The sequence below is a fragment of the Condylura cristata genome, unplaced genomic scaffold (genome assembly GCF_000260355.1).
Source record: "Condylura cristata isolate star-nosed mole 26May11 unplaced genomic scaffold, ConCri1.0 scaffold00032, whole genome shotgun sequence".
NCBI classification, from domain to species: Eukaryota; Metazoa; Chordata; class Mammalia; order Eulipotyphla; family Talpidae; genus Condylura; species Condylura cristata.
Genome location: NW_004567133.1, coordinates 4,575,152 through 4,600,406, shown reverse-complemented (window position 1 = coordinate 4,600,406; position 25,255 = coordinate 4,575,152). Strand labels below are relative to the sequence as shown.

Genomic DNA, 25,255 nt, shown 5'->3' with positions numbered 1-25,255 from the left:
GCCTGATTCTGGCGTCACTTCCACCACAGCAATGGCGGCACAGGGGGTAGCGGCGGCGGTTGCGGCGGCTGCTTCAGGGGTCGCGGGGGAGAGCGAGCCCGGGCCTGGGGAGAATGCAGCGGTCGAGGGGACCGCCCCATCCCCAGGCCGCGTCTCTCCTCCAACCCCTGCGCGCGGCGAACCGGAAGTCACCGTGGAGATCGGAGAAACGTACCTGTGTCGACGACCGGATAGCACCTGGCGTGAGGGCGGGGCCCGGGGGGCGGGGTTCAAGGGCGGGGGCGGGACCTGGGAATGGGATCTCGAAGGGGCTGGGCACCGTAGGGGCGGTGCTTGAGGAAGCAACTCTGCGTTTAGGGCTCTTCAGGGCGCCACCTACAAACCCCACGAGTGAGGCAGCTCGAGATTCACGTTAGTGCACACTGACTTCCCATTCCACTTGTTTGCGCAACCTGTGGCTCACTTGGTTGACCCTGGGTCCTCACAGTTCCCTTGTCTCTGCGACTTCTCCTTCCATCCTTCCCTTACATTCATCAGCAGAGGACCTTCCTGACACACAACGTGCTTCTCCTTTTCCTTGCTTTTCTTCATTTTCAAAATGGACTAGAGTGCATCTTTATGAACTCTGGTTTCTGGACACTCTAGCAAAGGTCATTCCCGACCACACTACATCTTCTGAAGACCATGTACATCTTACTATCTGTGCCCTCCACTTGGAATGTCTTCCTTTTGTCTTTGTTAACCTGACTAGCTTCTACTTACCCTTTTAACATCATATTACCTGTGATGCCATTCTTGACTCCCTTCAGGCAAAGTGAGTAGTTCCCTTCTGTATGTTCCTGCAACATTTTCTTCATACCTAGCCATGGTATATGTAACATCGTGTTGTAATTGTGTCTTCCCCATCTAAGTGGGAACTTCTGGAGGGCAGGACAGCTTGTGACTCATTGCTGTGTTCTGTGTACCCAGCAACAACACAGCATAACTTAAAACTTGGTATTACTCATTTATTGAATGGTCTGCTAGTTGTCAGGCGCTACACTAAAAGCTTTAGAGGCAGTAACTCACCTTCTGAGATGGGCACTATTATCCTTGTTTTATAGTTGAAGAAACTGAGTCTCAGAAAGCCCAAATAACTTGCTCAAGTATAGGTAGGAAGGGGGAACTTAGATCATTTACACATTCAGGTTGTCTGAATCCAGAGTCATCCCTCACTAGCCCTGAACAAATGAATGACCGAGTATAGTTAACATCATAGACTTTGGACCAGACTTAAAATCAGTTTAAGTTTCAGCTCTCATCACTTCAAATCTGTGAGCATATAAGCCTCACTTTTTTCCTGTGAAGTAAGTATAACAGCCATTATCTGGCCCACGGTACGGTTGTAAACAGAATGGCATCTGTAGACAGGTAAGGTTAGCTTTTGGTCTGGTAATCTGGAAATGGCCCTCTAAGGTGAAGCAGCCCTCATGTACCAGCACCACTTGCCTTCCTGATGAGCTTAGCCTTTTTTTCTTTACAGATTCTGCTGAAGTGATCCAGTCTCGCGTAAATGATCAGGAGGGCCGAGAGGAATTCTATGTGCATTATGTGGGCTGTGAGTTACTTGGCATATCCAGGCCTGGGTGGGGGGAGATGGGGGGAAGGGCAATACCCTCATGGTCTATCCTTATAGTTAATCGGCGGCTGGATGAATGGGTAGACAAAAACCGACTGGCGCTGACCAAGACAGTGAAGGATGCTGTGCAGAAGAACTCTGAGAAGTACCTAAGTGAACTGGCTGAGCAGCCTGAGCGCAAGATCACTCGCAACCAAAAGCGCAAGCATGATGAGATCAACCATGTGCAGAAGGTCCGGGCCCCTCCCTTCCCAGGGCCCCAGAAGGCTCAGCTTCCTCTGCCAACTTGGGTCCCAGTGTCAAAACCACAGCTGCTTTCATTTCTAAAGCTCCTACAGTGTGTCAGGGACTTTACCTACCTCTCCTCATATACTCTTCACAGATCAGAAACTGAGGCTCAGAGAGGGCAGGAACTTGGCTGTTTTCCCACAGCAAGGAAATCACCTATCTGGGACTTTAACACAGGCCTTCCATACTGATGACCTTTTCTGTCTCCTGTTCACTGTGCCACCTTAGATAGTGGCTCAAAGTTCAGACAGATGGAAGTGAATGAGTGAAACTGTGCACTTGCTATTGCCAAGCACCCTGCGAGTCCTGAACGTGTTTAAATTAAGCTTGTCAAATCCTCCTTAACAATTCAACACCACAGGGATAATTATTTTTTTTTGTACATGAGGAAGCAGGCTCAGAGACGTTAAGTAACATGCTCAAGATCACACAGCTAGTAAACGGGTGGGTTGAAATTAGAATAATAATGCCAAACATTTATTGGTTTGTGAGTCAAAGTATTAGTCAAAACATTTTAATACATGATCTCACTGAAGTTCCACAGCAAGCCTGTGAGGTAAGCATTATTATCCCCAATTTACAGGGAAGGAACAGATAGGTTTAAGCACCGAATCAGAAACTAGGTCTGCCAGCTCGATTATCCTGCTTAAGGACCCAAGCCCTTAATCATGATTTTGATACATCCTAGATACCAGGCCATTTGTTTCTAAACCCTGACTTCTCATGGGCTAGCCTGCCCTTGGGGGTTTACTTTCCACCCACTCTAAGCCTCAGTTTCTTGATGTGTAACATGGGGAAGAAAAAGGAGAAAGGGTTTTATTGAGCTGTTTTTGAAGTGCTCAGACATTTTTTAGTTTCAACCAGATTGAGCTCTTCAGAGTGGTCACTTAAATGAGTCACCGCTCATTTAGTGGAACTTGTGTGTTTCAAACTGAGGACAGCTGTTAGCATATTGCCATGTAAGTTCAGTGGCTTGCGACCAGTGTTTTAGTTTTAAAGTGGAAGAAAGGTTGAATAAGATAGAAAATGTTCAGAAAACACCTTATTAAAGGTAAGTATTGTTTTGAGATGCTTTTATTTAACATGCAGATACACATTTATGTATGTATGCAAATATCAACTGGTTTACAGTACTGACTGCACTTTTTGCTGTTGTGATTAAAAAATATATTGGAAATACCTTGAGCTAGAAAGACTTTTCAAGGCCTCAGACAGCCCTGTTCAATTGAATTTCCTGTGGTGAAAGGAAATATTCTAGGTTGAGATTGTTCAGTACAGCAGTCCCTGCCCCAAGTGGCTCTGGAAACACTGGAAATGTATTTAGTGTGACAGAGACTCTATTTAAACCTGATGTGTGTGGTTCGTGGCTGCTCTGTTGGTTGGCACAGGTCAGCATTTCTCTTAGTTCCACAGCCAGTTTGCACTAGCAATTTTAAGGTTCAGCGATGTACCTCCAGAGCTGGCCATCAGGGTGGAGGACTATGGCCAGTGGTGACAAAAGTAAAGAAAAGGTAACAGGAGGAGCAAGTTCACCATCAGCAAGGTTCTTTAGAGCCCAATTAATGTTTAATTCTAAATAAATTGCAGCATTTAAGAAAAGTAGTGTTTTTGTAGTTCTTTAATGCATTTGCAGAAGAGGGTTGTGTTTTGTGAGTGTTGGGAAATGCATTTTCAAGAGGTATCTGAGTCGGACAGTCGTCCTTGCCTCATCTGCAGGGCTTAGGCTCAGAGTTGGACAGACCTGGTGCCCACCCCCAGTATGCTGATACCAGTTCTGTGATCTCACCTCTGTGCCCAGTTTCCTCTAGTGCAGTGCGCATGCCAGGCACCCTTGTCTCAGGCACTCTTTGTGAGGCCCTGGTGAAATGATGCCTGTGAAGTGCTGGACTTGGAATGAATGGCAGCTAGCTAATGCCCAGGGGCAAGTGACCTCACCTCTCCCGGCCTGTCTACTTTGTAAAATAGAAATGTGAACTCTGTTTCTCAGGGTTGCTGAAAGGGTAAAGTTGATCCTTGCAAACAGAGTGCCTTGTGGAGGTTCTGGGTAAAAACACTGACTCCTTTCTCCTCAACACGACTGCCAGCTAGTCTGGCACAGGTCCTAGGTCCTCTCCGTTTCCTCTTCCCCCACTGTCAACTGTGCTTGGTTCCCTCTAGAGTCTGGATGCGGCAGGAGTGTGACACGGCTTGAATCCCTGTTTTCATTTGACTTAGAAAATAAGGGGAACCAAGTGGGAACAGTCAGAGGGTGTTGACCGCTTTCCTGACTTGGGAAGGGGATGTGGGGAGGGGAGGTGTGTTCTACAAGGGAGACAGGCCCCCCCAGGGGGTGGGTGGGCCTTGAAGGTCAGGAAAGAGCACAATAAAAATAATCACATGCGATCACCACAAAGCTCTGCCTCATCACCGTCATGCACTCACTTGGCTCATGCTCTGTTGAGCCTGAGTAAGCTTTTTCCCTAGCAACAAAGAGAAGGATGGGCATTCCAGGGGCAAGGAACTGCATGTACCTAGGCATGAAGACTGGGAAAAGAGGGGTGTTGATAGCAGTGTGGGCTGGAGACTGGAAATCTAAGTCTCCAGTCATTTGCCCAGATCTAAGATGGTGGCAGTGGCCATCATTTGGAGTGGGACAGAATTCCAGGAGGAACAGATTCCAGGGACATGCAAGAGATAGAGTAGACAGGACTTGGCAGCTATTTGAATGCCAAATGTCTTGAGAGCAGGCCCGTTACTGATCTAGGGCAGGTGAACTGAGGGTGATGCTCCCATGAGGTGGGGGTACCCAGGAGGAAGAAGGTTTGCAGGAAGGGAAAGTTGAGTTCCTTTCTGGGTACCTAGAGTCTGATGTGTCTGTGGGGGGGTCTCAGAGAGCAGCCTCCAAGGCAGACAGCTCTCCAGGACTCACGCTCAGGAAAGAGGTACAGGCACTTGGGGAAGTTGGCAACACTTGCTGCTGTGGGCAGAGAAGACCATCTCCATTATTTCATCCATCTCACAATAGCTTGGCAGAGCCGGGTCAACCCCATGCTTCAGTTGAAGTTTTTGTCAACTGAGGGCCGGAGCCAGGCCTCCTGATCCTAGCCTTAATTACCCCGTAGAAGGCCCAGACTCAGGCTTTGGGATATGCTGGGATATGTGGGTAGGGTCAGAAGGGAGAAGAGTTTGAACCAGCGAGCTTCTAAACCAGGTAAAACAAATTATCTCTTTGTGTGATTATGAATGTCACTCAGGGGATGAGGTCTGGAAAACAGGGAACATTGGGCTCGGGGACAGGAGAGGAACAGCCTGACGGCAACTTCTGTTCACCTTTGTCCACTTCTCCCCTGCCCAGACCTATGCAGAGATGGACCCCACGACAGCAGCCCTGGAGAAGGAGCATGAGGCGGTAAGTGGGGAGAGGGGTCCTGACTGCGGGAACCCTCACCCCTGCTTTTCTGCCCCAACTGGACTACCCACTGTCCACCACTGCCACCTGTCTGCAGATCACCAAGGTGAAGTATGTGGACAAGATCCACATTGGGAACTATGAAATCGATGCCTGGTACTTCTCCCCGTTCCCCGAGGACTATGGGAAACAGCCCAAGCTCTGGCTCTGCGAGTACTGCCTCAAGTACATGAAGTACGAGAAGAGCTACCGCTTCCACTTGGTGAGGCTGGGCCTGGCCAGCCCGGTGGGGGGCAGGTGTCAAGGCTGGGGGTACCCGGCTCAGGCAGCAGTTAAGGGAAAAGGCCAGAGGAGTCGAGGACACAGAAAAGCTGCCCTGGGCTCCAGAAACCTGGATTCAGGCCTGGGCTGGCTTTGCCTTGGCCACAGCCCCCATGACAGTTCCGCCCCGGCTTCAGTTTCCTTCCGTGGAGTGGGGACGGTCATCCTAGCCCTTATGCCCTTTCTAGGGCCCTTGCTTTTCACAGTGTCTGTTAAGGGCAGCTTGGCCCTGACTTGCTTGGCGCAAAGGAGGGAGTTAGCACAGCTCCTGAGCAGTGGGGCTCTAGATGGAGACAGATGGGGAGAATGGTACCCAGAGTGTCTGGTGGGGTGCTCATTGCTAGTGCAGCAGGGCGTTTCCCAAAGTTGGGGTGTGGGGCATGTGTGCATGTGGGAGATGCCCTTGTCCTGGATGAGGGCCTTCCAGAGGCCTCTAGAACCAGGTTGATCTGGACTTGACTTAACTATGTGATGTTTAAGCCAGATGCTTGGCCTCTGTCTCGCTTCCTTCATCTGGGAATGACACTGTCCCATCTGGTCGTTGGGAGAACAACTGCACGGCAGTGAAGTGTTGAGCTCGGGGTGTGCAGATGGGGAAACTGACAGCAGAGATTTGATGCAGACCACACGGTGTGGGAAGGGGCACTTAACAGAACCTTAGGGCTCAAGCCTGTATCTCCCCTCCCCCCAGGGCCAGTGCCAGTGGCGGCAGCCCCCAGGGAAGGAGATCTATCGAAAAAGCAACATCTCTGTGTACGAGGTAGATGGCAAAGACCACAAGGTGAGCTGAGGCGCTGTGGAAAGTTGGGGGAGCTTTGGGCTCTTCCTGGACCGTCCTCACCATCACGGAGGGTAGAATGAGCCTCTCCCTGGCGAAGGCCTGACGTTGGTGTTCACTTGGCACCTGGTTCAGGGTCAGTGCATGGTAAACACACAGTCCTGTGTTGCCAGCCCATTTCTATTCTGTCCTTGAGGACTTTTCTCTGACAAGGTAGCTTAGGTCTGAGTAGTTCTGGAACCCAGAGTAGAGATCGTCATGCCTCAGGTTGCTTCTGAAAGCCCTTTCGCTTTCTGCCTGAGGAGAGGTGTGTTTGCCTGGGAGGGAACTAAGCACTTTATGTGAGACCGACCCCTGGGGAGAACTGTGGCTGAGTTCCTGGTTCCTGCCCAGAGACTTCAGTGGGGCAGGGTGGGGCCTAGGGGACCTGCTTTGCTGCATTGAGAACCTGGCTTTGCCTGGTCAGTCTGGAAGGGTGTCACCAAGGGTCCTCGTTGCCCATGGAAGGGCAGCAGATCATAAGATGAACAGGGTGACTTCCCAGTTCCTCTTTGCTTCCAGTCACCTGTCACTTCTAGCTGGCCTCAGACAGGTTACTAACACTGTTCCTGTTTCCTCACCTCTAAGACGCGTCATGAAGACAGGAGTCACGCTGATGTTTATCTAACACAGCTGTTAGTGGAATCAGTAAGAGGGCAGTGCTGGGCACCAGCACAGTGCCTGCACTGACCAGGTGCTTGGTAAACACAGGCTTTGACATTATTGGGATCGCCAACCTTGTGATAAATAGTGTGGGGACCGGTGCTCTCAGCCTGGCCAAGCCTGAGCACAGACAGAGGGAGAGGTGGAAAGGGCTCCAGCCCGAGGCGTGGGTGCTCTTTCCGCCCTCCCCTCGGCCAGCTCCGAGGCCCAAGCCAGTGCCTCTCCTCTCAGAGCTTTGGTCTTCTGAAGATGGGCTCGCAATGCCAGGCTCACACAGTTGCTGTGTCAAGCGAGAGTGGGTGTAAAAGGTGTGGAAACGTCAGGGCTCCTTGACCCATGCCAGGGTGCTGACTACGAGGTACTCTTGTCCCTCCTGACTTTGGTCTCTGGCCGGAGTGGGTGTCAGGCTCAGTACAGGGGCCAGCCCCGCGGAATGAAGCTGGACTGAGGCTGGCGGCTCACCACCAGCAAACACTTCCCAGCCCAGCCTCCTGCTCAGCTGGTGCTGGGCGTGGGGACATGGCTCTTCATGAGACTGGCTGCACTTAGCGGTGCTCCTGCTCCCGCCAGCTCCAAGAGACTGGTCTCTGAGCCTCAGTTTCCTGATCTGAAACGTGTTCAAGTCTGTGAAGGCTGAATTCACCTTCAGTACGTGGACGTGGGAGCCATGACGAGTAACTCATTTTTGCTCATTTCCTTATCCATCAGAAAATGGCTGTAAGACTCTTCCTGGTCATAAATACTACTCTTCTGGCAAGAAGCCTATTTCTCACCGGCTAGCACCAGCTGCTGTCTGGAGCCTGGCCCTTGCAGAGCAGGGCGGCAGCTCCTGCCAGGCCTCAGGGACTAAGCAGGGGATTGTACCTGTTTCTGAGTCTCCCTCCATCTCCCCACCCTTCAGATTTACTGTCAGAACCTGTGTCTGCTGGCCAAGCTTTTCCTGGACCACAAGACATTGTACTTTGACGTGGAGCCCTTCGTATTTTACATCTTGACAGAGGTGGACAGGCAGGGGGCCCACATCGTCGGCTACTTCTCTAAGGTGCCGGGTCAGGTTGCCCAGGTTGAGGGAGGGTGGGGAGTATGAACTGGGTAGGGCTGAGCCTCCTCAGAGGCCCTGACCATCCACCCCCAGGAGAAGGAGTCTCCAGATGGGAACAATGTGGCCTGCATTCTGACCCTGCCCCCCTACCAGCGCCGTGGCTATGGAAAGTTCCTCATTGCTTTCAGTGAGTGCCTCCTGGCCCGCCCAGGATGGGACACCTGAGTCGGGTGATGGTGTTAGGGGCTGGGTCCTCAGGCTTCTCATTTCTCACGCTGCTAGGTTACGAGCTGTCCAAGCTCGAAAGCACAGTGGGCTCCCCAGAGAAGCCGCTCTCTGACCTGGGCAAGCTCAGCTACCGCAGCTACTGGTCTTGGGTCCTGCTGGAGATCCTGCGAGACTTCCGGGGCACACTGTCCATCAAGGACCTCAGGTGAGATTCCCCATTCCCTGTCCCGGGCATGCTGTCTGTGGACGGTGAGGGAGGCTTCCTGGAACCCTCCGAGGAAAGGCCACTTCTCAGTTTGGCCATGATCCTGCCTCCTTACCCCCTTTGCTGTCCCAGCCGAACCCCGCAAGGAAACTCTGCGGCCTCTGCTCTAAACCCCTTTCTGCAGCCAGATGACCAGCATCACCCAGAATGACATCATCAGCACCCTGCAGTCCCTCAACATGGTCAAGTACTGGAAAGGCCAGCATGTGATCTGTGTCACACCCAAGCTGGTAGAAGAGCACCTCAAAAGTGCCCAGTATAAGAAACCACCCATAACAGGTGGGTGGGGGGCTGCCCAGGGAGTGTGTGTGTGGGGGGGCAGGTGTGAGGACACTGGCAGCCAGGGCCTCCTTTTTCTGTCACATGATCCCAAACCAGTCTGACCAGCTCTGGGGACTGAAGCCTGCGGCAGGCTACTCATTCCTGGGCTTCCCCGCCCCCTCCCCACACTTAGTTGCCCTTGTTCTCACCTAGAGGTGAAACCTGGCCTGGGGCCAGCCCAGCCTCTCATGCCTCTTCTTCCCACAGTGGACTCTGTCTGCCTCAAGTGGGCACCCCCCAAGCACAAGCAAGCCAAACTCTCCAAGAAGTGAGCGGCTGGAGCCCCTCCGCCGGACCGCGCCTCCTTGCCCCCAGCCTGTAAATATGTACAGACGTGTTCCGTCATTTTTTTAATAAAGTCAGTTCTGTCGGTGGCTCCGGACTTTGGAGGCGGGAGGGAGGAGCCAACAGATGATGATCTTCATTTCACGTCACACAGAGCCAGTGGTGCTCAAAACCTTTTACTCCTTGCTCCTTCTGTCCCCACCCCGGATCCAAATCTAAGCCCAGTTCCGGTGGGGGCTCAGTCCTCCGGAGTCTAGGGGCTCAAGGGGGCAGCCTAGGGGGCAAGACTGAGGCCTCCTGTGCCTGAAGACAGCTGCCCAGAGACAACCCAGGGCAGAAGACCAGAAGGTGAAGTGACGGGCTCGTCGGGCAGGCGGGGCCCTGGAGCCAGCCTTTCAAGCAGCAGTCAGCTGCCCAGTCTCTGGAAACGAGGGAGCCGGCGCCGGGTTTCACAGCTAAGGCTCCCTTGGTGGCTCCATAGGAGCCCAGCCAGTGGCTCTTGGCCGGCAGACGTCCTCACGACACCACAGGCAGGCAGGCCCCCAGCTGGTTGTAGTCCAAAGGGCAAACCCACAAGAGCGGGTCAGGGTGGCATGCTGGACTCCCACAGGGTCCTGGGAGGAAGGATGGCTCATGCCAGGCCAAGGCCCAAAGAATGTCAGGGCGGGCGCAGTCCATTCTGGGGGTGCGCGTGGAAGTCCTGGCGGCAGGGTCAGCTCCCAGGGAGAGTTGCTTAGTGCCTGTGCCACACGGGGAGGAGGCCCAGGCTCAGAGCTAATGGCAGCAGTATAATGGGCCCCCACAGGCCCTGGGCCGGGGCAGAGTTGAAGGACTGAGAGTTCCTGCAGAGGTGGTCGTCAGGCTGGGATGTCTGGATGTGGGGTACCACACGAGGCTGGAGCTCTGCCACATGATGGTGAATCCAGGAGGCATAGCTAGAAGTCATAGTGTATACACCTGGCCTGTTGGGGGCCCCACAAGCATCGCCCCAGCTCACAATGCCTGCGAGGTACCAGTGGCCCTCCACAAAGCAGGAGAGTGGGCCCCCAGAATCCCCCTGAGGAGAAAAGGCATGCAACAGCTGTTAAGATCAGACCCCAGGCCCCCTCCCCCAAGATGCACTTGTCTCATCTGTTCATCCTGGAGCCCCTGCATTTACCTGGCAGGCATCCTTGCCCCCCTTCACATAGCCAGCACACACCATGTCCTGCTGGATAGTGTGGGGCTCCCCGGGCTTTGCATTGATGTTGTACAGGCAGTTACACGTCTCCCGACTGATCAGCGGTACCTGGAGTTGCTGTAGTGGCTTGGGCGCCTCGAGGCTCACTGTGAGGGTAAAAGGTGCTTATCCAGGACATCCTCCCCTAAGACAGCTCAGCTCCCCTCTGCACCTCTAGACGAAGCGCCCACCTCACCTGAGGGGGCCACATGGCCCCATCCCGTGACAGTACACATGAGGCCGTTGGGGAAGGAGGCGTTGGCGGCAGGGAGGCAGATGGGCCGGATGTAGCGGGAGAAGGTGACGGGCTTGCTGAGCCGGAGGAGCGCGATATCGCCCTGGGAGCCCTCCTGCTGGTAGCTGCTATGCGAGATGACCCGGTCCACGGTTTGGACCTCGGTGTCATAGCTGTGGGAACTCAGCTGATGGGCCCCCAGCTTGACCTCGTAGCCATCCGTGTAGTGCTCCCTGCAGGCAGAGGAGCAAAGGCTAGGGCCAGGGAGACCTCTCCTGGCTCCTGGACGCCTCTTGCCTTGTGGCATCTGACCTGGTTCCAGTGCCAGGTAGAGAGGGCCGTTTAGGCCCTAAACTGTAGTTTAGTTTTATATTGTGACCCGTGGCCTGTGCCCTGCACTCCTCACTGACCCTTTTAGACTGTTGATTCCCCTAGAACACCCAAATGCCCTTACCTCTGACAACACTGAATTTAGCCATCCAGCCCACTTTCGACTGCCCCCGTCACCCAGCTGGTACCTTGGGAAGCAGTGAGCCGCAGACAGCACCCACTGCTCAGACACGAGGGAGCCGCCGCACACGTGGGTGCCATCATAGGTGATGCTGACCTGCCAGGGCCACTGGCCGGGGGCTGCGTTGCTGCCACCTGTGATGCGGGCTTGCGAGACCACGCCGCAGAGGACTGCCCGGGGAGGAAGGGGTGTGACACATCAGGCACTCCTGGGGTCCCCACCAAAGTTCCTTAGTCCTGCCACTCTGGCTAGGGGGTCACGTTTGGAACTTGGAAGTGAGTACAAGGGCCAGCCACCCCTCTGTCCCCATCCCACTCCTCATCAATGGTCAGTTCTGCCCCTTGTCCCCCTGGACCTACTTCAGGCCCCATCCAGCTTCCTTTTTCTCAGGCCTTCTTGCCGCCCATCCAGCTCACCCCTTACAAGTGTATAGTTCTTTATAAACCACAAGTCTGGTATGTCATACCCCAACTAAAACTCTTCTCTGATTCTACATGGTCTTAAGACGCACCCCAGACCTCCCATGACACTGCTATCTGTTCCACTGGAACTTTCTGCCACAAAGCATTTGTCTGCCTCTAGACCTTCTTTATTCAGCTCTGTCGGGAATGTCTTTCCTAATCCCTGCTCTGCTCAGCAGACTTCTGTTTGTCTATGGAGACTATTCAAATGTCAGCCTCTCCTTACAGAGCCTGCCCACCCTGCAGTAGAGCTTGCAGGCTGCCTCCTCACTCCCAAACCCCCCTCCCAAACACTCTCTGGTCATACAACTGTTCTGTCTATGACTGTCTGCTTCAGCCACGACCACCTGAGGGTTCTGTCCGCAGCACCCAGCACTGGGGTGGGAAGATGAGGTCATGGACGTGGAACAAACGGACAGAACAGCTTCACTGTGTGAAAGAGTGTGACGATCTAGATTCCAGGGCAGTCCCACCCCTGAGGCTGCCTCAGTGGGAACCCAGACCCAGCTGCCCTTCACAAAGTCACCTCAGGAGCGGTGAAAAGTGCCCAGCTAGGTCCTCAAGCCCTGCTCATAATGACAACACTACTATTTAGTGACTGTCGGCAATGGCAGGCCCTGAAGGGGCCTTCGTGTTATCTCCTGCGATCCCCACAGCCAGGAGACAGAGACAGACATAATCGACTTCAGAGACAGACAGCCAGTAAGTGGGGAGGCTAGGGCAGAGAGCAACCCTCTGGGGTGTGTGCCTTCTTAGAAGGGACCCCTCAGCGCGCGTCCCTCTAAATGACCCACCTTTTGTCAGTCCTGGGTTTCAATCCTAGCTTTCCCACTTACTGATGTGTGGCAAGTCACTTCTCTGCACCTCAGCTTCTTTATCCATGAAACGAGCCCTCTAATACTCCTCTCTGAGAGCTACTTAGACAACGTGGGAGAACAGCAGGTTCCTTAAGAACCACAGGAATCTAAGTCTCTTTCTCCTCCCCTCCCCCATGTGCTTCCAGATCAGCCTCACCTTCAGCCCCATCAGCTCCTGGAAAAAAGAGAAAGGGAGGGGTAAGTCCAAAGTTCCTAGGCTCCTCAGCACCTGTCAGTCCCTCCGTTCTTGAAGTTGGACTGGACGGGCCCCTCCCACGGAGGGCCAACCCTGACGAAACTGGGAGCGGCCCAGAGCTAGAAGGTTAAGGCTGGGGATTTTGGAGTCCTGGATAAGAGGTGTGCTCCCCAGAAAAGGGTTACACCCAGGCCCAGTGCATCAGCGGCCCTTCCCCCTCTCCTCACACCGGCCTTTCTTCTCGCCCCCTCCCCCCTGCTTTGCACCTGGGCGGCACAACTCACCCATGCTGCACAGGAATAATCCAAGCAAAAGCAGAATGGCCACGGCCTCCGGTCGCCCAGGCCTCAGACCCACTCTCTGGGCCATGGCCAGGCCGAGAGCCCCTAAGGGTGACACACCAGGCACCCAAAGGAAGGGACCTAGGGTTGTTTTCAGTTGAGATCCAGGTGTGAGGGCCAGAGGAATGGGATCCCAGAATCCTTGCCGAAACAGGGAGCCGATATCCACGGCTGGTTTTGAAGGCAGGGGGTGGGCACCAGGGGAGCACCGAGGCTTCGGTGTCCCAGCCAGTCTCCTCTCCCGCACAGCTGCTGGCTAGCCGAGTCCTTCCCCAGCCTGAGCCCGGAATCTACCTACCTGCCCGCCCCTTCACTGGCCCCGCCCAAGTCTGCTCAGCTCAGCTAGCTTCTCTAGCCTCCCTAATTCTGAGTCCTCCCCAAGCCCCAGGCATAGAGTGGGAAGTGGGAGGAAGGATCCCCCCTCCCCAGCAGCCCCAGGCAGGGCTGGGACAGCAACTCCTAGGGCCAGGTTTACCAGGTCTCCCAGGCCAGTTATGCCCCGGGGCCTGGCCAAGCCTTAAGATCACAGGGCCACTATTGCTCCTCCCTCTGCCTAAGGCTATATCTGATCCCTAACACAGGGGTCCTCCCCATTTTAGGCCCCTCTGCAGCGCCAGCTGCCTCATCTGCATGAGTTTTGATGAGTAGCAGTGCCAATCATCCCGCAAATATTTACTGAGTGCCTACTGTGTTCCAGGCACAGGACACAAAACAGGCCCTGGCCCCGCCCACCCTGCATGACAACGACAGACAAGAATGGTAGCCTATTCACAGGATCTTGACGTAGGCTGGCATCATGAGGGCTCCTCAAGGAAGTGCCTTTCAAAATGAGACCTAAAGGAGTTTTGAAAAGGGGTGAACATAGGTCAACACCGGGAGGGTGTTCCAGGCAGAGTTCTCAGGTGGGGGAAAGAGACCTATGGGACTGGGTTGGGGTCAGCTGTATCCTCTGTGTGAATCTGTGGGCAACGGGAATTAATGTTGACTTCAAGATTCAGAATTAGAGAGCCCCACTTCTCTGCCTATCTCCTGGTGCCTGGACTTCTGAGCCAGGACTTCACAGCCCAAGCTGGAGGACAGGGAATTCCTGGAGTGCATGGGGGTCTGGAAGCTGCCTCAGGAAGGGGTCTAGGTTGGGAGACGGGAGATGGGGGGCAAGACACAGGACACTGTGAGATGGTGTTAAGTTCATGTGGAGATGGCTCATGCGTGACTGATGGGGTTTGAGAAGCTGTCTGTCCCTAGGAACCTGAGGAATATTCTGTTTCAGAAGAGAAGGCCCTTGCAGAGCTTCTGTCCATCCCACAATCTCCCAAAGAAAACGTCCAGCTTCCCCCAGGACACGCCTCTGCCACCTTCTACCTGCTCAGAATGCTGACTCCAGCCCCAAAGGTGACCTCTTTGCCACCCTCACCAGCCGGTGTCTACCCCAAACACCCCATTTGCCCTCTTTATGGACTCAAACTTCACTTTCTCCAGGACCCTTTCCTGACCCCCAGCCAGAGGTGTCCTTAGGTTTCCCCCCACATTAGGAGCATCTCTTGGGCTTATCTGATCCCCACTGAGTGTGACCTAGTAGGTGCAGGATAAGTGCTTCAACTAATGCAGGGGGGGGGCCCTGGGGGTGTTGGGAGAAGTCACGAGATGTACACACGAGGGGTGCATGATGGGGGAGCACATGATGCCCCCAGGCAGAATCTGAAAGTGGCAGACCCTGGAAGGACACAAGGGTGCACACTGGGGTGCAGGATTCATACACACTTGGGGCATCGTTCTCAGGGCGTGTACGAGGGGTGGCTCTCATGGGTACAGGAAATGGTGGACAGACCCTGAACGTCCAGCTTCCGGGACCTTCCTCCTGCCGCTGACCCTCAGTCCTTTCTGTTCCTGGGGATGGGCAGCAGGGGCCACACTAGGTCTGTGTGAGCGGCAGGTGCCAGGGACGCTGATCCATGGGAGGTGACACACACCCAGCTGGCTACCCACCTCCCCCGCCCTGGGGCAGGTATGAGGGACAACTGCCACGTTATCAGGGACACATTTCCTGGGAGTCCAAGGCCTTACTCACCAGCCCCAAGAGGGAGGAGCCCTACCCCATTGGACTTCCCTCAGCCCTTCAGCCTGCCCCCAGAATTGCCACAAGGCCACATGTCAGTGTTTACCATTTATTGTCTGTTCCTCTTGCTGCCCCCAAGGATTCCAGTGCCTGGAATAGCAGGGCCCAGAGGCTCAATTACCCAAAGCGGCTGCCTTCTAAGTGGGTGGGGTGCTCTCCAGTTTCCAGCAGGGAAGGAGAGAGCCAGTTGGGCCACATTCCAACTCCTCTGGGCCTGGGCAGGAAGTGGGGGACTGGAGGAGGAGAAGAGGGGGGTGGAATCCTCAGTCCTGGATCAGTAGAGTCAGAAGCAAAAGGAACAGAGCAACCTGAGGGGAGCCTGAGGCTCTTGCCAGATCCCCGGGGCAGAAGTCACCGCCTTCAGGGGACCAGTGGGGGAAGTCACTGGAGGGCAGGAAATGGGCCTCCCCCACTGTCTGGGAGATCCAGGCCTCTTCAGGGCCAATGGCAGCAAACAGCTCTTGGGTCCCTCGAACAGCCATGCCCATGAGGGCCCAGGTGCCTCCATTAGTCTGGCACAGGAGGGGAGGTGCAGAGGTCACCTGCAGAGTAGGAGCCGAGACCAAAGGGTCTGTTACCCTCTTCTGTCCCCTAGGATCCAGCCACAAAGCGCTACTGTCTCTATCTGTGGCATCCTGACCCCTCGGTCTCTCTCAAAGTACCTTCTTCCCATTTGGGGTCTAGCACCCAAGATTCAAATCCTGCTCTTTCTAGGGTCCATTTACCTAGCACTGCCTCTCCCCGCCCTGGACTGGGATGCCCAGGTGCTTGTACCTCACATCTGTCCTTCTGCCCCTCTGCATATAGGACACAGAGAGTCCCAGGGCGCATAATGCCCTGATAGAGGCAGTGACAGAGACGTGGTGTCAGTATGGAGACAGCAGCAGCCACAGGGACTAGAGAGAAGAAACAGGATTGTCCCAGGGATTCTGACCTTCAGTCACTTCTGTTGCCCAGGACCCAGGGCTCTCACCTCGGTCATGGGGGTCCTTCCAGCCCAGCACCCAGCAGCTGGTCTTCAGGGGGATACCCCCGGGGTGAAGACAGATTGGCAAGGCTGACGGGGAGGGCTCCACCCGAGAGCTAAGCTTCAGGAGAGCCAGGGGGGACCGAAATCCCAGGTGTCGGGACAGGTGGATGCTTACGACTGACCGGGATACCTGGTGGCCCTGTGGGAGGGGGCTGGCCCCTGCCCGGCCCAGGTACACTTCAATGTAAGGCACTGTTGTAGAGCCCAGCCTGTGGGAACAAGGCCCAAGGTCATGTTCCTGAGAGCCCTGCCCACAGCCCCTTGGTTGGTAATATCCTTCCCAACCTCGAGGCAAGGGTGGAATGAATCTCCAGGGTGATTCCACTAACCCCTTCATTATTCCCTCTTCCAAATCTCACTTCTTCACAATACTTCCTAGTGGTTTCCCTGTGCTGTAAATGCCTAAAGCGAGAGTATCCCACTATTGTTGAGTCCCTTGACGCATCTCTTAGTTCTTTCTTGCCCAGGAGATGGGTGAGACCCACCTGAGGACACAGTGAGTGGCTGCCAGGACCCAGCCTGGGGCCACAAGGATCCCAGTGCAGACGTGATCACCAGCCACATGCACTTCTGCCAGCCAGGGCCACAGGACCCCCATGGAAGCAGGCTCTGGCCTCAGGCCACAGGCTAGGAAGAGCAGGTGACCACCTCAGAGGAGTCCCACAGCTGGAGGCCCGTACCATGAATCAAACATTCCCAGGAACGAAGTTCCAAGACCCTCCTCCTCACCACCCTGCTCTGTGTGTGGGGGACAAGTCTGGGTCTCAATCTTCTCCCACTCAGGACCCCAGTCCCAGGCCAGCTGGTCCTCCAGGTATGCTCCCTGAGTCACATGGCTGATCCACGGGCCGTGGGTCTGTAGGGGGGAGAAGGCCCTGGGACGCAGGCAATCACTGGAAGAATCTCTGATTCCAGCTAGGAACCAGGTCCCCTCCTCCCGGCACAGAAGGCTCCACCGCGAGTCGTTCTGCAGCAAGAGAGTGTGTGTACCAGTTGGTGAGAGTAGAACAAAGGACCTGTGCTTTCCCGGACTCTAGCTCTGGGGACAAAAACAAGCCCCACCTCCTCCAGGCCAGGCTCCAGTCCTAATCTGTAAAAGACATCAGGCTTTGGATTCTCCTTAAACCTAGGGGTAGCACGAAGGCCCACCGTCGCCCGGGGCCCATCTCAGAACCTCCCAAGAGTGCCCCTCCCCGAAGGCAGGTGGCTCCACGCCTCCCACCCCGAGCAGCGCACCTGGCCGCAGCGTTCCCTCGGTTCCCAGCCTCTCAGGCTCCGCCCCGCTCGGCCCCGCCCCCGCCGCTCACCCAGCAGCGGCCCTTCTCCTCCTCCTCCTGGTAGGCGGGGCAGAGCGCCAGCGGAGGGTCCCCAGGAGGCGGCACCGAGGCCCCCCGGCCGCCGTGCAGGCAGTGACACCACCAGCTGCCCAGCAGCTCCGCCTCCAGCAGCGTGTTGCGGCCGGGCGCCAGCTCTGAGCCGGAAAAGGGGCGAGCGGGTGCTGCGGTGCGATCAGCCTCGCGTGCGCCGCGCCGCGCCCCGCCGGACCCTGCTCACCTCCGCGGCCCCAGCGAGCCAGGCGGCAGCGGCTCCCGGGCAGGAAATAGTGGTCGGGATACGGCAGGCACACTGGCCGCGGAGCCGCGCTCAGGTTCACGGGCGCGCGCAGCTGCAGCAGTGCCAGGTCCGAGGCGGCGTCCCTCGAGGCGTTCTCGTGCCGCACCAGGCGCGCCACCGGCTCCGCGCGCGGGCGCCCAGGCAGCAGCACGCGCCACTCGTCCAGGCCTCCCGGCTGACGGGCCGCGCTGACCGGGCTGCGGGGTGAGGAGGCCGGGGACGTGGACCGATCCCACACACTCGGCTGGAAACCTCACACCCCGGCTTAGATTCCAGATCTCCAGGCTGGGATCGGCGCCCCGGGTCTGAGAACTGTGCACTCAGATCCCTGCATTCGCGACTGAACTTAAACTACCCCGTTACTGGCTCCCCGTAGATTACGACTCCACTTTGCGAGCTGGATCCTACACTCCCAATGGGATCCTGTGTTCCAGCCGAGTTGTCTTCCCCCTACTCCCACCCCTTCCCTGCCCACGACCCCACCCTGGGAACGGCTGGGCCAGGGAGTGCCTGAGGCCGTGGGTTTTCACTCACTCGGGAAAGCAGCTGGCCGGCGCCAAGACCCAGCTTTCAGACACCAGGGCCCCATAGCAGGGTCTGGATCCTGGCACCGTCACCTGGGCTTCCCAGGGCCAGACCCCTGGCTGCGCTGCCTGCCCACACTCTGAGGGGTGAGAGGTCTGGGTCAGGCACCTCCTGAACCCTGGCAGTTTCCACCCAACTCAAATTACCAATGTTCAGCTCACACCCAGGGTGCTCACCTGGCAGGGCTATGGTGCAGTTCTCTTCTGCATGCTCCTGAGGGCCTGACTGGGATTCAGGGGCCTGAGTGGGAAAGGCAGGCCCAGGCTCTGAACCCATCACCTGTTCTCGGATCCATGCCTCATAGGAAGCCACAGCAGTGAAGATTCCGGGTCGGTTCCTCCGTCCACAGCCGAAGCCAAAGCTGGTGATTCCTGCCTGGTACCAGCGGCCGCCTTCCTCACAGACCAGGGGCCCCCCAGAGTCTCCCTGTGATGGATAACTCAGTGTCAAGAGGTCAGTCTGGGGACTCACCAACTTATATTGAGCTACCTCACAGATTCTACAATCTCTCTTGTTGGCCCAACATACAGCCACCTGCTCTGAGCACCCTGCCTTGCCCTCTGTATACCCCGCAACTCTAAACAGAGGAAAGTCTTGTAAAGTACAAAGGCTGTTCAGCTGCTAGACAAGAGCACTAATCTATATACATCACGCAGGTCTTTCATGAGGGTCAGCGTTCAGGGGGAAGAGGCTGTTAGCAATGGACCATCTAGGTGGTGAAAAAGAATGGGGGTGCTATGGCGTCCTGGGCAGGGGCAGATGATGGGTAGCATGGAAGCGACCTTGGAGCAGCACTTGGGGGACACAATGAAGAGTTCTTCCATTGTTGGGGTGACAAGGAGTTAATTTAGGCTGCTGGGGCACCCTGTCAGATGAGCTATATCTGCTCAATGGCATGATCCTGATGATATTCCTGGGGAAAACTCCAATCCAGAAATCTGATGGCGTCACAGTGACAGAGCACAAAATGACCTCTTGATGTCTCATGTCATCGGCACTCTGTGTTACACATTAATTCTTTCTTTTTTTGACGATTTATTTTGACTTATGCATACAAGACCTGGGTGTAGGCCAAAGGTGCCCCTGGGGGTGAGAGGATTCACCAGAGAACAGGCAGGTCTACTGAAATACACTGCTGGAGTGAGCAGCAGGTGAGACAGGCGAGGTCTGTTGTGTCATGTGGGTCAGCTCCCTGCCTGGGGATCAAACTAGTACTGCAGTGGTGGTGGACAGCTTGATAGCATGAGACTTTTACCCCTGCATCACCTGCAAATTAGTCTCTTATGGAAGTATTAAAGTTCTGGTAGCTAGGCCATTCACTTAATGTGCACTGGATACTTTCAATTTTAGGGGAAGCTGCTTTTTAACATTCTTGGACTGACAGCAAAATAGTAAGAAAGGATCACGTTTTAAAGCAGCAAGTCCAGGCCATTTGTATATAGATTTTGGTTATGTTCAATAAATCCTGTTGGAATGGCCTCCCTAGTGGCTCGGGGGTTAAAGACATAGTGTTACCAAGCTATAACTCTGTTAAGGTCACACAGCTAGTGAATAGTGGTACTGGGCTTCTAGCCAGTCTGACTCCAGAATCTGGCACGTAACCACTGCACCACCCCACCCCATATAACAGTGCCCACTGCTGAGCCCCAAGTTGTCTTCATTTATCATCTTCATCCCCATCCTCTCCATGTATGATCTTGCCTTCTCTTTGCAGATGAGGCTCAGACATATGAGAGATGGGTTCTGTCAATCCTTCACATTGCTTCCTGTTGCTCAGCACTCTGCCTGGTCCTGCCAGGCAGGTGGAAGAGCCTCTTCTCACCTGGCAGGTGTCCTTGCGACCCTCAGGGTAGCCAGCACACAGCATCCCTGGAAATAGCTGGAACGTGAGGTTGAAGGGGCCTGGCCGGCTATAGAGACACTGACAGGTGGTTTCTCCCAGCAGCTTTAGCTCCACTTCCTGTAGCACCCACGGGAGGGGCAGGGGGTCTGTGGAAGACAGCCAGTGCTGTGAGGCAGGTCTGGAGCCCATTGTTCCCCAGGGCTCCCACTGCCCTAAGACACCACTATCTAGATGCTTCATAGCTCCTCAGCCCACGACGTCGACGTGCAAAGCCAGCCATGGTCCCCTGCTCCTCTCTGTTCTTCCTACACCCCCATTTCAGGAACTGCCACACTGAGCATGGTCAGAGCTGCCATGGGGGTGGCACATTGCACAGAGATGCCCACAGTCACTAAGTTGTGAGTGGAGAAGTGGCTTACGCCGGTCCTGCGGGGGTACCCTCTTCAATAAAGATGCTACCACAGAGACCAGGTGTGTCCCTGTTCCAAGTTGCCAAGCCAGGTGTCACCCCCAACGCCTACTTCAACTTCCCTCCCAATGAATTCCCCAGTCCATTCTTCTAATGTGCAGTGGGGACTTTCTCTTAATTTTAGAGCAGCTGCTTTTGGACACTCTACGCATTTCTCAAAATACTAGAAAGAAAAGTGGCCCAGGCCACTTTGTATATAGAACTTTAGGTTCAGTAACTCCCCTTGGAAAAAGCTTGGGGGAAGAGAGCTTCTCATTTGCGACTCCTTGACTTTTTCATAACAACTGCTCCAGGTCAGAAGCCATAAACCTGGGCCTGGAGGACTGGCCCAGCCACTTGGCTGGTCTGTTTCCCAACCCAGGCTCCACTCAGCGTTGCCAAGGGAATGTTTTAAAGCTCAGCTCTGTCTGATCCAGGAACAATCAATGGATTCCACGTGGGAACTCAGCTGTTTCCTGAAGTGAACTTGCTTTTTTTTTTTTTTTAAAGATGTATTTATTTATGCATGCAAGAACTGTGGTTTAGGCCAGAGGTGCAAGGGGTGAGAGGATTCACCAGAGACAGAATGGGGAACAGAACAGGCAGATACACTGAAACACAACTGCTAAAGGGAACAGGGGGGCATGTGGGTCACCTCCTTAGCAGGGATCATAGTAGAGCTTCAATGCCTGCGGATAGCTTTATAGTGCTGTGTTTTAACCCGTTGCACCACCAGGGAGGCCCCTGAACTTGCATTTGATGGGAACATGGCCAGGATCCAGAAAGGAAGGTTTGTGAGCTGGGGGCAGTGCAGCCATGTTCCTTTCTTCCCACCAAACTCCTGAGAGGCCAGGTGACCTTGGAGGCTGTACTTCAGGGTCAAAACGGGAAGTCTGGGGATTGTTTTGAGGATCCCTGGAGCTGGTAGGCTACTCCAAGCCTCTGTCTGACCTTCATGCCTGCAGGGTTCAGCCCCAGCAGCTCTTTCAGCCTCTGCTGCCTGACCTGCTCCATCTACTCTAGGCCTCACCTGGGTCCCCAGGATGGTCTTCCTCCTTCCCTGCCTTCCTACTAAGACAAAGTTCCTAAAGTTTCCTGCACTGGGTGCCCATCATCAGGATGGCCTGACCCATCCACACAGACTTCCTAGGTGCTCAGGATGACCCTTCCTTGTCACCTCTTGCCCTGATGGGGCACTCCTGCAGGCAGAGGCTGCGTCACCCACAGGCCTCCGCACTGCACAGCTCTCACCAGAGCAGGTTTGCTATGGCCTCGCTAAGGTGGAAAGGTAGCATTGGATAATGGGGCTGAGGGGCGATGAAAAAATGGCCTGTTTCCCCCATACCTAACGGAAGGGTTTGCTTACTTATTAAAGTTATTGTTAGTCTACCCACTAGAATGCAAGCTCTGAGAAGGCAGTGGGTTTTTGACTGTTATGTTCACTGGCCTCTCTAATGCCTAACAGTGCTGGCACAGGGAGGTGCTCAGAAACATTTGTTGAATGAACGAGTGAAGGCAAGTAGTTAGAAGACAGGAGGTGGGGGAGTCGAGATATGAGGGGCAGAGGAAGATAGGACGAGAGCAAGTGCGTCTGGAGGAAAAAGAGGCAGAAATGCAGACTGCCTGTACAAGCCAGGTGCCATGCTGAGGGCAGCGCCCCGGGCACTAGTACCCGGAAGGCAACAGTTCCTGCTAAGTTAGGCCCCGTGTCCTAAACGCCACGTGGAGTTTGCCCATTTAATCCACCGCTTGGTGGAGGCATTCTTTAGAAGAGGAACAGACTAAGCGAAGTGCGCCTTTCACTGGTAGAGCTGGCATGGGAACTCTAGTCGAATCCTCAATCCAGGAAAGAAAAAACTGGGAGGAAAGGAGGAAACGGGGGTGGCTGGGGAGCAGGTGACTTCGTAGTTTTCGTTTGAGAGCCGTGGGAGGAAGATGGATGGAGATAGGAACGCGCAGACCCCGGGGCGGCGCAGACGCGGCGCGGAGCCGCGCCCCGGAGCGCCTCGCCGAAGCTCCGCCTCCTGCCCCCGCCGGGCGGCGGAGTCGCGGGAGTCGCGGGCGTCGCGCCCGCGGCCGCCCCAGGACCGCTAAGCGGGCGTCACCTGTGCGAGCGCCCTCCCGCGGCCCCCGGCCCCGCACTCACCCTCCTCCTGGACGTTGCCCCAGCCGGTGGCCCAGCAGGTCCTGCCGTGAGCGAATCTGTGCGAAGCGCGGGGCAGGCAGACGGGCCGCACCGCGGGGCCCAGGCTGGCGGGCGAGGCCAGGAGCACCAGGGCCAGGTCGGCGCCCAGCACCACGTCGCTGTAGTTGTCGGGCACCAGGATGGCCGCCACGGCGCGGAGCTGCGTGCGGCCGCGGGGCGCGTCCTGGGAATGCATGCCCAGCAGGACCGACCACTCGGCCGCGGGCTCCACGGTCCCGTTCCTGCGCCGAGGCCGAGGCCGAGGCGGGACAGGGTCAGGTTGGCCCTAAGGAGCGCGCAGACCCTCGTGGGGGTGGGGGCACAAAGCCAGAGAAAGTGGGGTCAGCGGGGAGCCAGGAGGAGCGCCGTGGTGGAGAACCAGTCTCCTGAGCACCTAACTTGGAGGACGCGCGAAAGACGCGCGCTGGGTTCCAAGTAACCCCTGAGTACTTGGGGTTCAGGCTGCCTGGGGCGCTTGGCTTGGAAGGCGAGGGGCTGAACAAGGGCGGATACTCACTCTACGAAACAGTGTGCAGCGGAGAGGACCCAGGAGGGGGCGATGAGAGAGCCCCCGCAAATGTGGACCCCCCTGTAATTCAGGCTCACTTGCCATGGCCAGGTGCCGGGCTGTGCGTCTGAGCCCCCCATGATCCGGGCAGAGGGCTCCGGGCGACCACAGTCTGCAATAGGGGATCATGGAGGTCATAGCTTCCTCCTGCCCCCACGGCAGAGGTGTAGGAACTCAAGACAAGCTTCTCCACCCTGCTTCAGTTTGTCCCCAACCCCCACAAAGAACAAAGGAATTCTTCTAAGTTCCGGTTGTTTCCACCACCTTCTTCACCTCGTTCCTTATTAATCGTCTTGGAGAGCCAAAGACCCCAACCTCTTCCTTACCCAGATCTTCAGGTTCTTCTTGGGTGGGACTGAGAGCTGGAGGCAGAGGGTGAAGACAGGAAGATGCTGCTGACTCCTCTCATCCCACCTTCCTGCTCCCCCAGCCCCGTCCTTTCCTCCCCCCCCAGCCCCCCAAGTTCCCCTGCCAGCACTCATGCTACTCCATCCTATCTTTTCTACCTCCCAGGTGACTTTCTCCCCCATCCACCTGCCTTACCTGAGTCCTGGAAGTCTCCTGGGATGGGACTGAAGGCTGGAAAGAGGGAGGCAGGGAGAGACTGGAGACCTCCAGGTAGGATGAGCCCTCCCCGACCCTGCACCCTGCCCCAGTGTTTCAGATGCTCTTCCCCAAGAGGAGACCCCGTCTCCCTTTCCTGTCCCCTGAGAACAGTAGTCCTCTCCCTCCTGACACCTCACTCTCCTCCTGACATGCTGTTCCCCTTCCTCCTGTGACACCCCACTCCCGATGCAGAGCCCAGAAATCCTCGGTTCTGGCTTCCAGATGCCAGGTGCAGGCCCCTAGCAGCCATCCCCTGCCCCCTGAGGTTACCGAGCATCACAAGTGGGAGGACCAGGTGCTGGGACATGGCACATTTGAGTCAGCTGGTGGCCGAGATGGGTGAAAGTCAGCTTCTGCCACAGCTCTGTCACTTGCCTAGGCAGCCAGGGACTCTTGATGGTCCAGGAGCAGCCCCACCCTTCCTGGCAGGAGCCCATCTGGGAATTTGAGAGTATCTGGGGCTGGAAGGGGGAAGTAGGGAGCCTGAAGTCCCCACCCAGGGCCCAGTGTGCATCTCATATCTCTGGAGGCCCAGAGGGAGGGTGGGAGGCAGATGTCCTGACTCCAGGACACCTGTGGGTTGGGGAGGGCAGAGCAGACAACCCTGTGGGCACAGGTGGAAGGTGAGAACATAAAGGGGCCCAGAAACCAATGTTCTGGGCCCTTGTGAGGCAGCACTGCTGGCAAATAGTGGCCTTCAGGACAGGGGAGTTGCCCCCTCACTGGTATGACTCATCGAGCCCTCACCTCTGTTTGGGGTGCGGCTACCCCAATGGCGTGGCTTTTTCTTCTCACACAGCTCTGGTTACTAGAGCTGCTGGCCAGGTCCGGAACTGGAGCCCCAGGGAATTCAATCCCATACCAATAAAAAGATCACAGGTTCTGGCAGGCTGGGCAGGGCAGGATCCCTGGAGGGGGCTGGGCAGGCTGGCAAGGGGGCAGAAGCCTCCACCCTTCTCTGTGTTCCATTAAGTGCCCTCAGGTGTTCTGTCACTGTGTGTGACCTTGGCAACTCCTTAACCCATTAAGAACAGATACCTCGTAGAGGTGTGGAAATAAGCAGGCAAAATGGTGTTTCCAGGGGAATCTGGAATGGAGTTTTAGAGGCCGAGGAGGAAGTGTGCCTTACACGTGTCTCTACCCGGGTACGGTCTGATGGAAAATCCCAGACACCCCAGTACCTCGTTTGCAACTGCAAGATCAA

General features: G+C 55.7%; 2 protein-coding genes across 2 annotated transcripts; one reads left to right on the top strand and one right to left on the bottom strand.

Annotated features, from left to right (window-relative positions):
- Positions 1–19: 19 nt before the first annotated feature.
- On the top strand, positions 20–9,359 carry KAT8 (K(lysine) acetyltransferase 8). The gene is made up of 11 exons (XM_004691960.1): positions 20–242; positions 1,523–1,597; positions 1,676–1,851; positions 5,241–5,294; positions 5,392–5,556; positions 6,307–6,396; positions 7,997–8,137; positions 8,231–8,324; positions 8,420–8,570; positions 8,755–8,909; positions 9,159–9,359. The coding sequence occupies exons 1-11, from the start codon at positions 32–34 to the stop codon at positions 9,221–9,223; spliced, it is 1,377 nt and encodes a 458-aa protein (XP_004692017.1). The 5' UTR covers positions 20–31; the 3' UTR covers positions 9,224–9,359.
- A 72-nt stretch (positions 9,360–9,431) lies between these two features.
- PRSS36 (protease, serine, 36) lies at positions 9,432–24,358 on the bottom strand. Its single transcript, XM_004691674.2, has 21 exons — positions 24,322–24,358; positions 23,989–24,024; positions 23,772–23,807; positions 23,395–23,557; positions 22,839–23,119; positions 20,224–20,390; positions 18,578–18,827; positions 18,351–18,480; positions 17,757–18,013; positions 17,510–17,673; positions 16,932–17,169; positions 16,688–16,829; positions 16,146–16,411; positions 15,947–16,068; positions 15,438–15,714; positions 15,219–15,284; positions 12,677–12,694; positions 11,209–11,371; positions 10,652–10,923; positions 10,396–10,562; positions 9,432–10,293 (listed from the first exon to the last, which is right to left on the bottom strand). The coding sequence occupies exons 1-21, from the start codon at positions 24,356–24,358 to the stop codon at positions 9,970–9,972; spliced, it is 3,576 nt and encodes a 1,191-aa protein (XP_004691731.2). The 3' UTR covers positions 9,432–9,969.
- Positions 24,359–25,255: the final 897 nt, after the last annotated feature.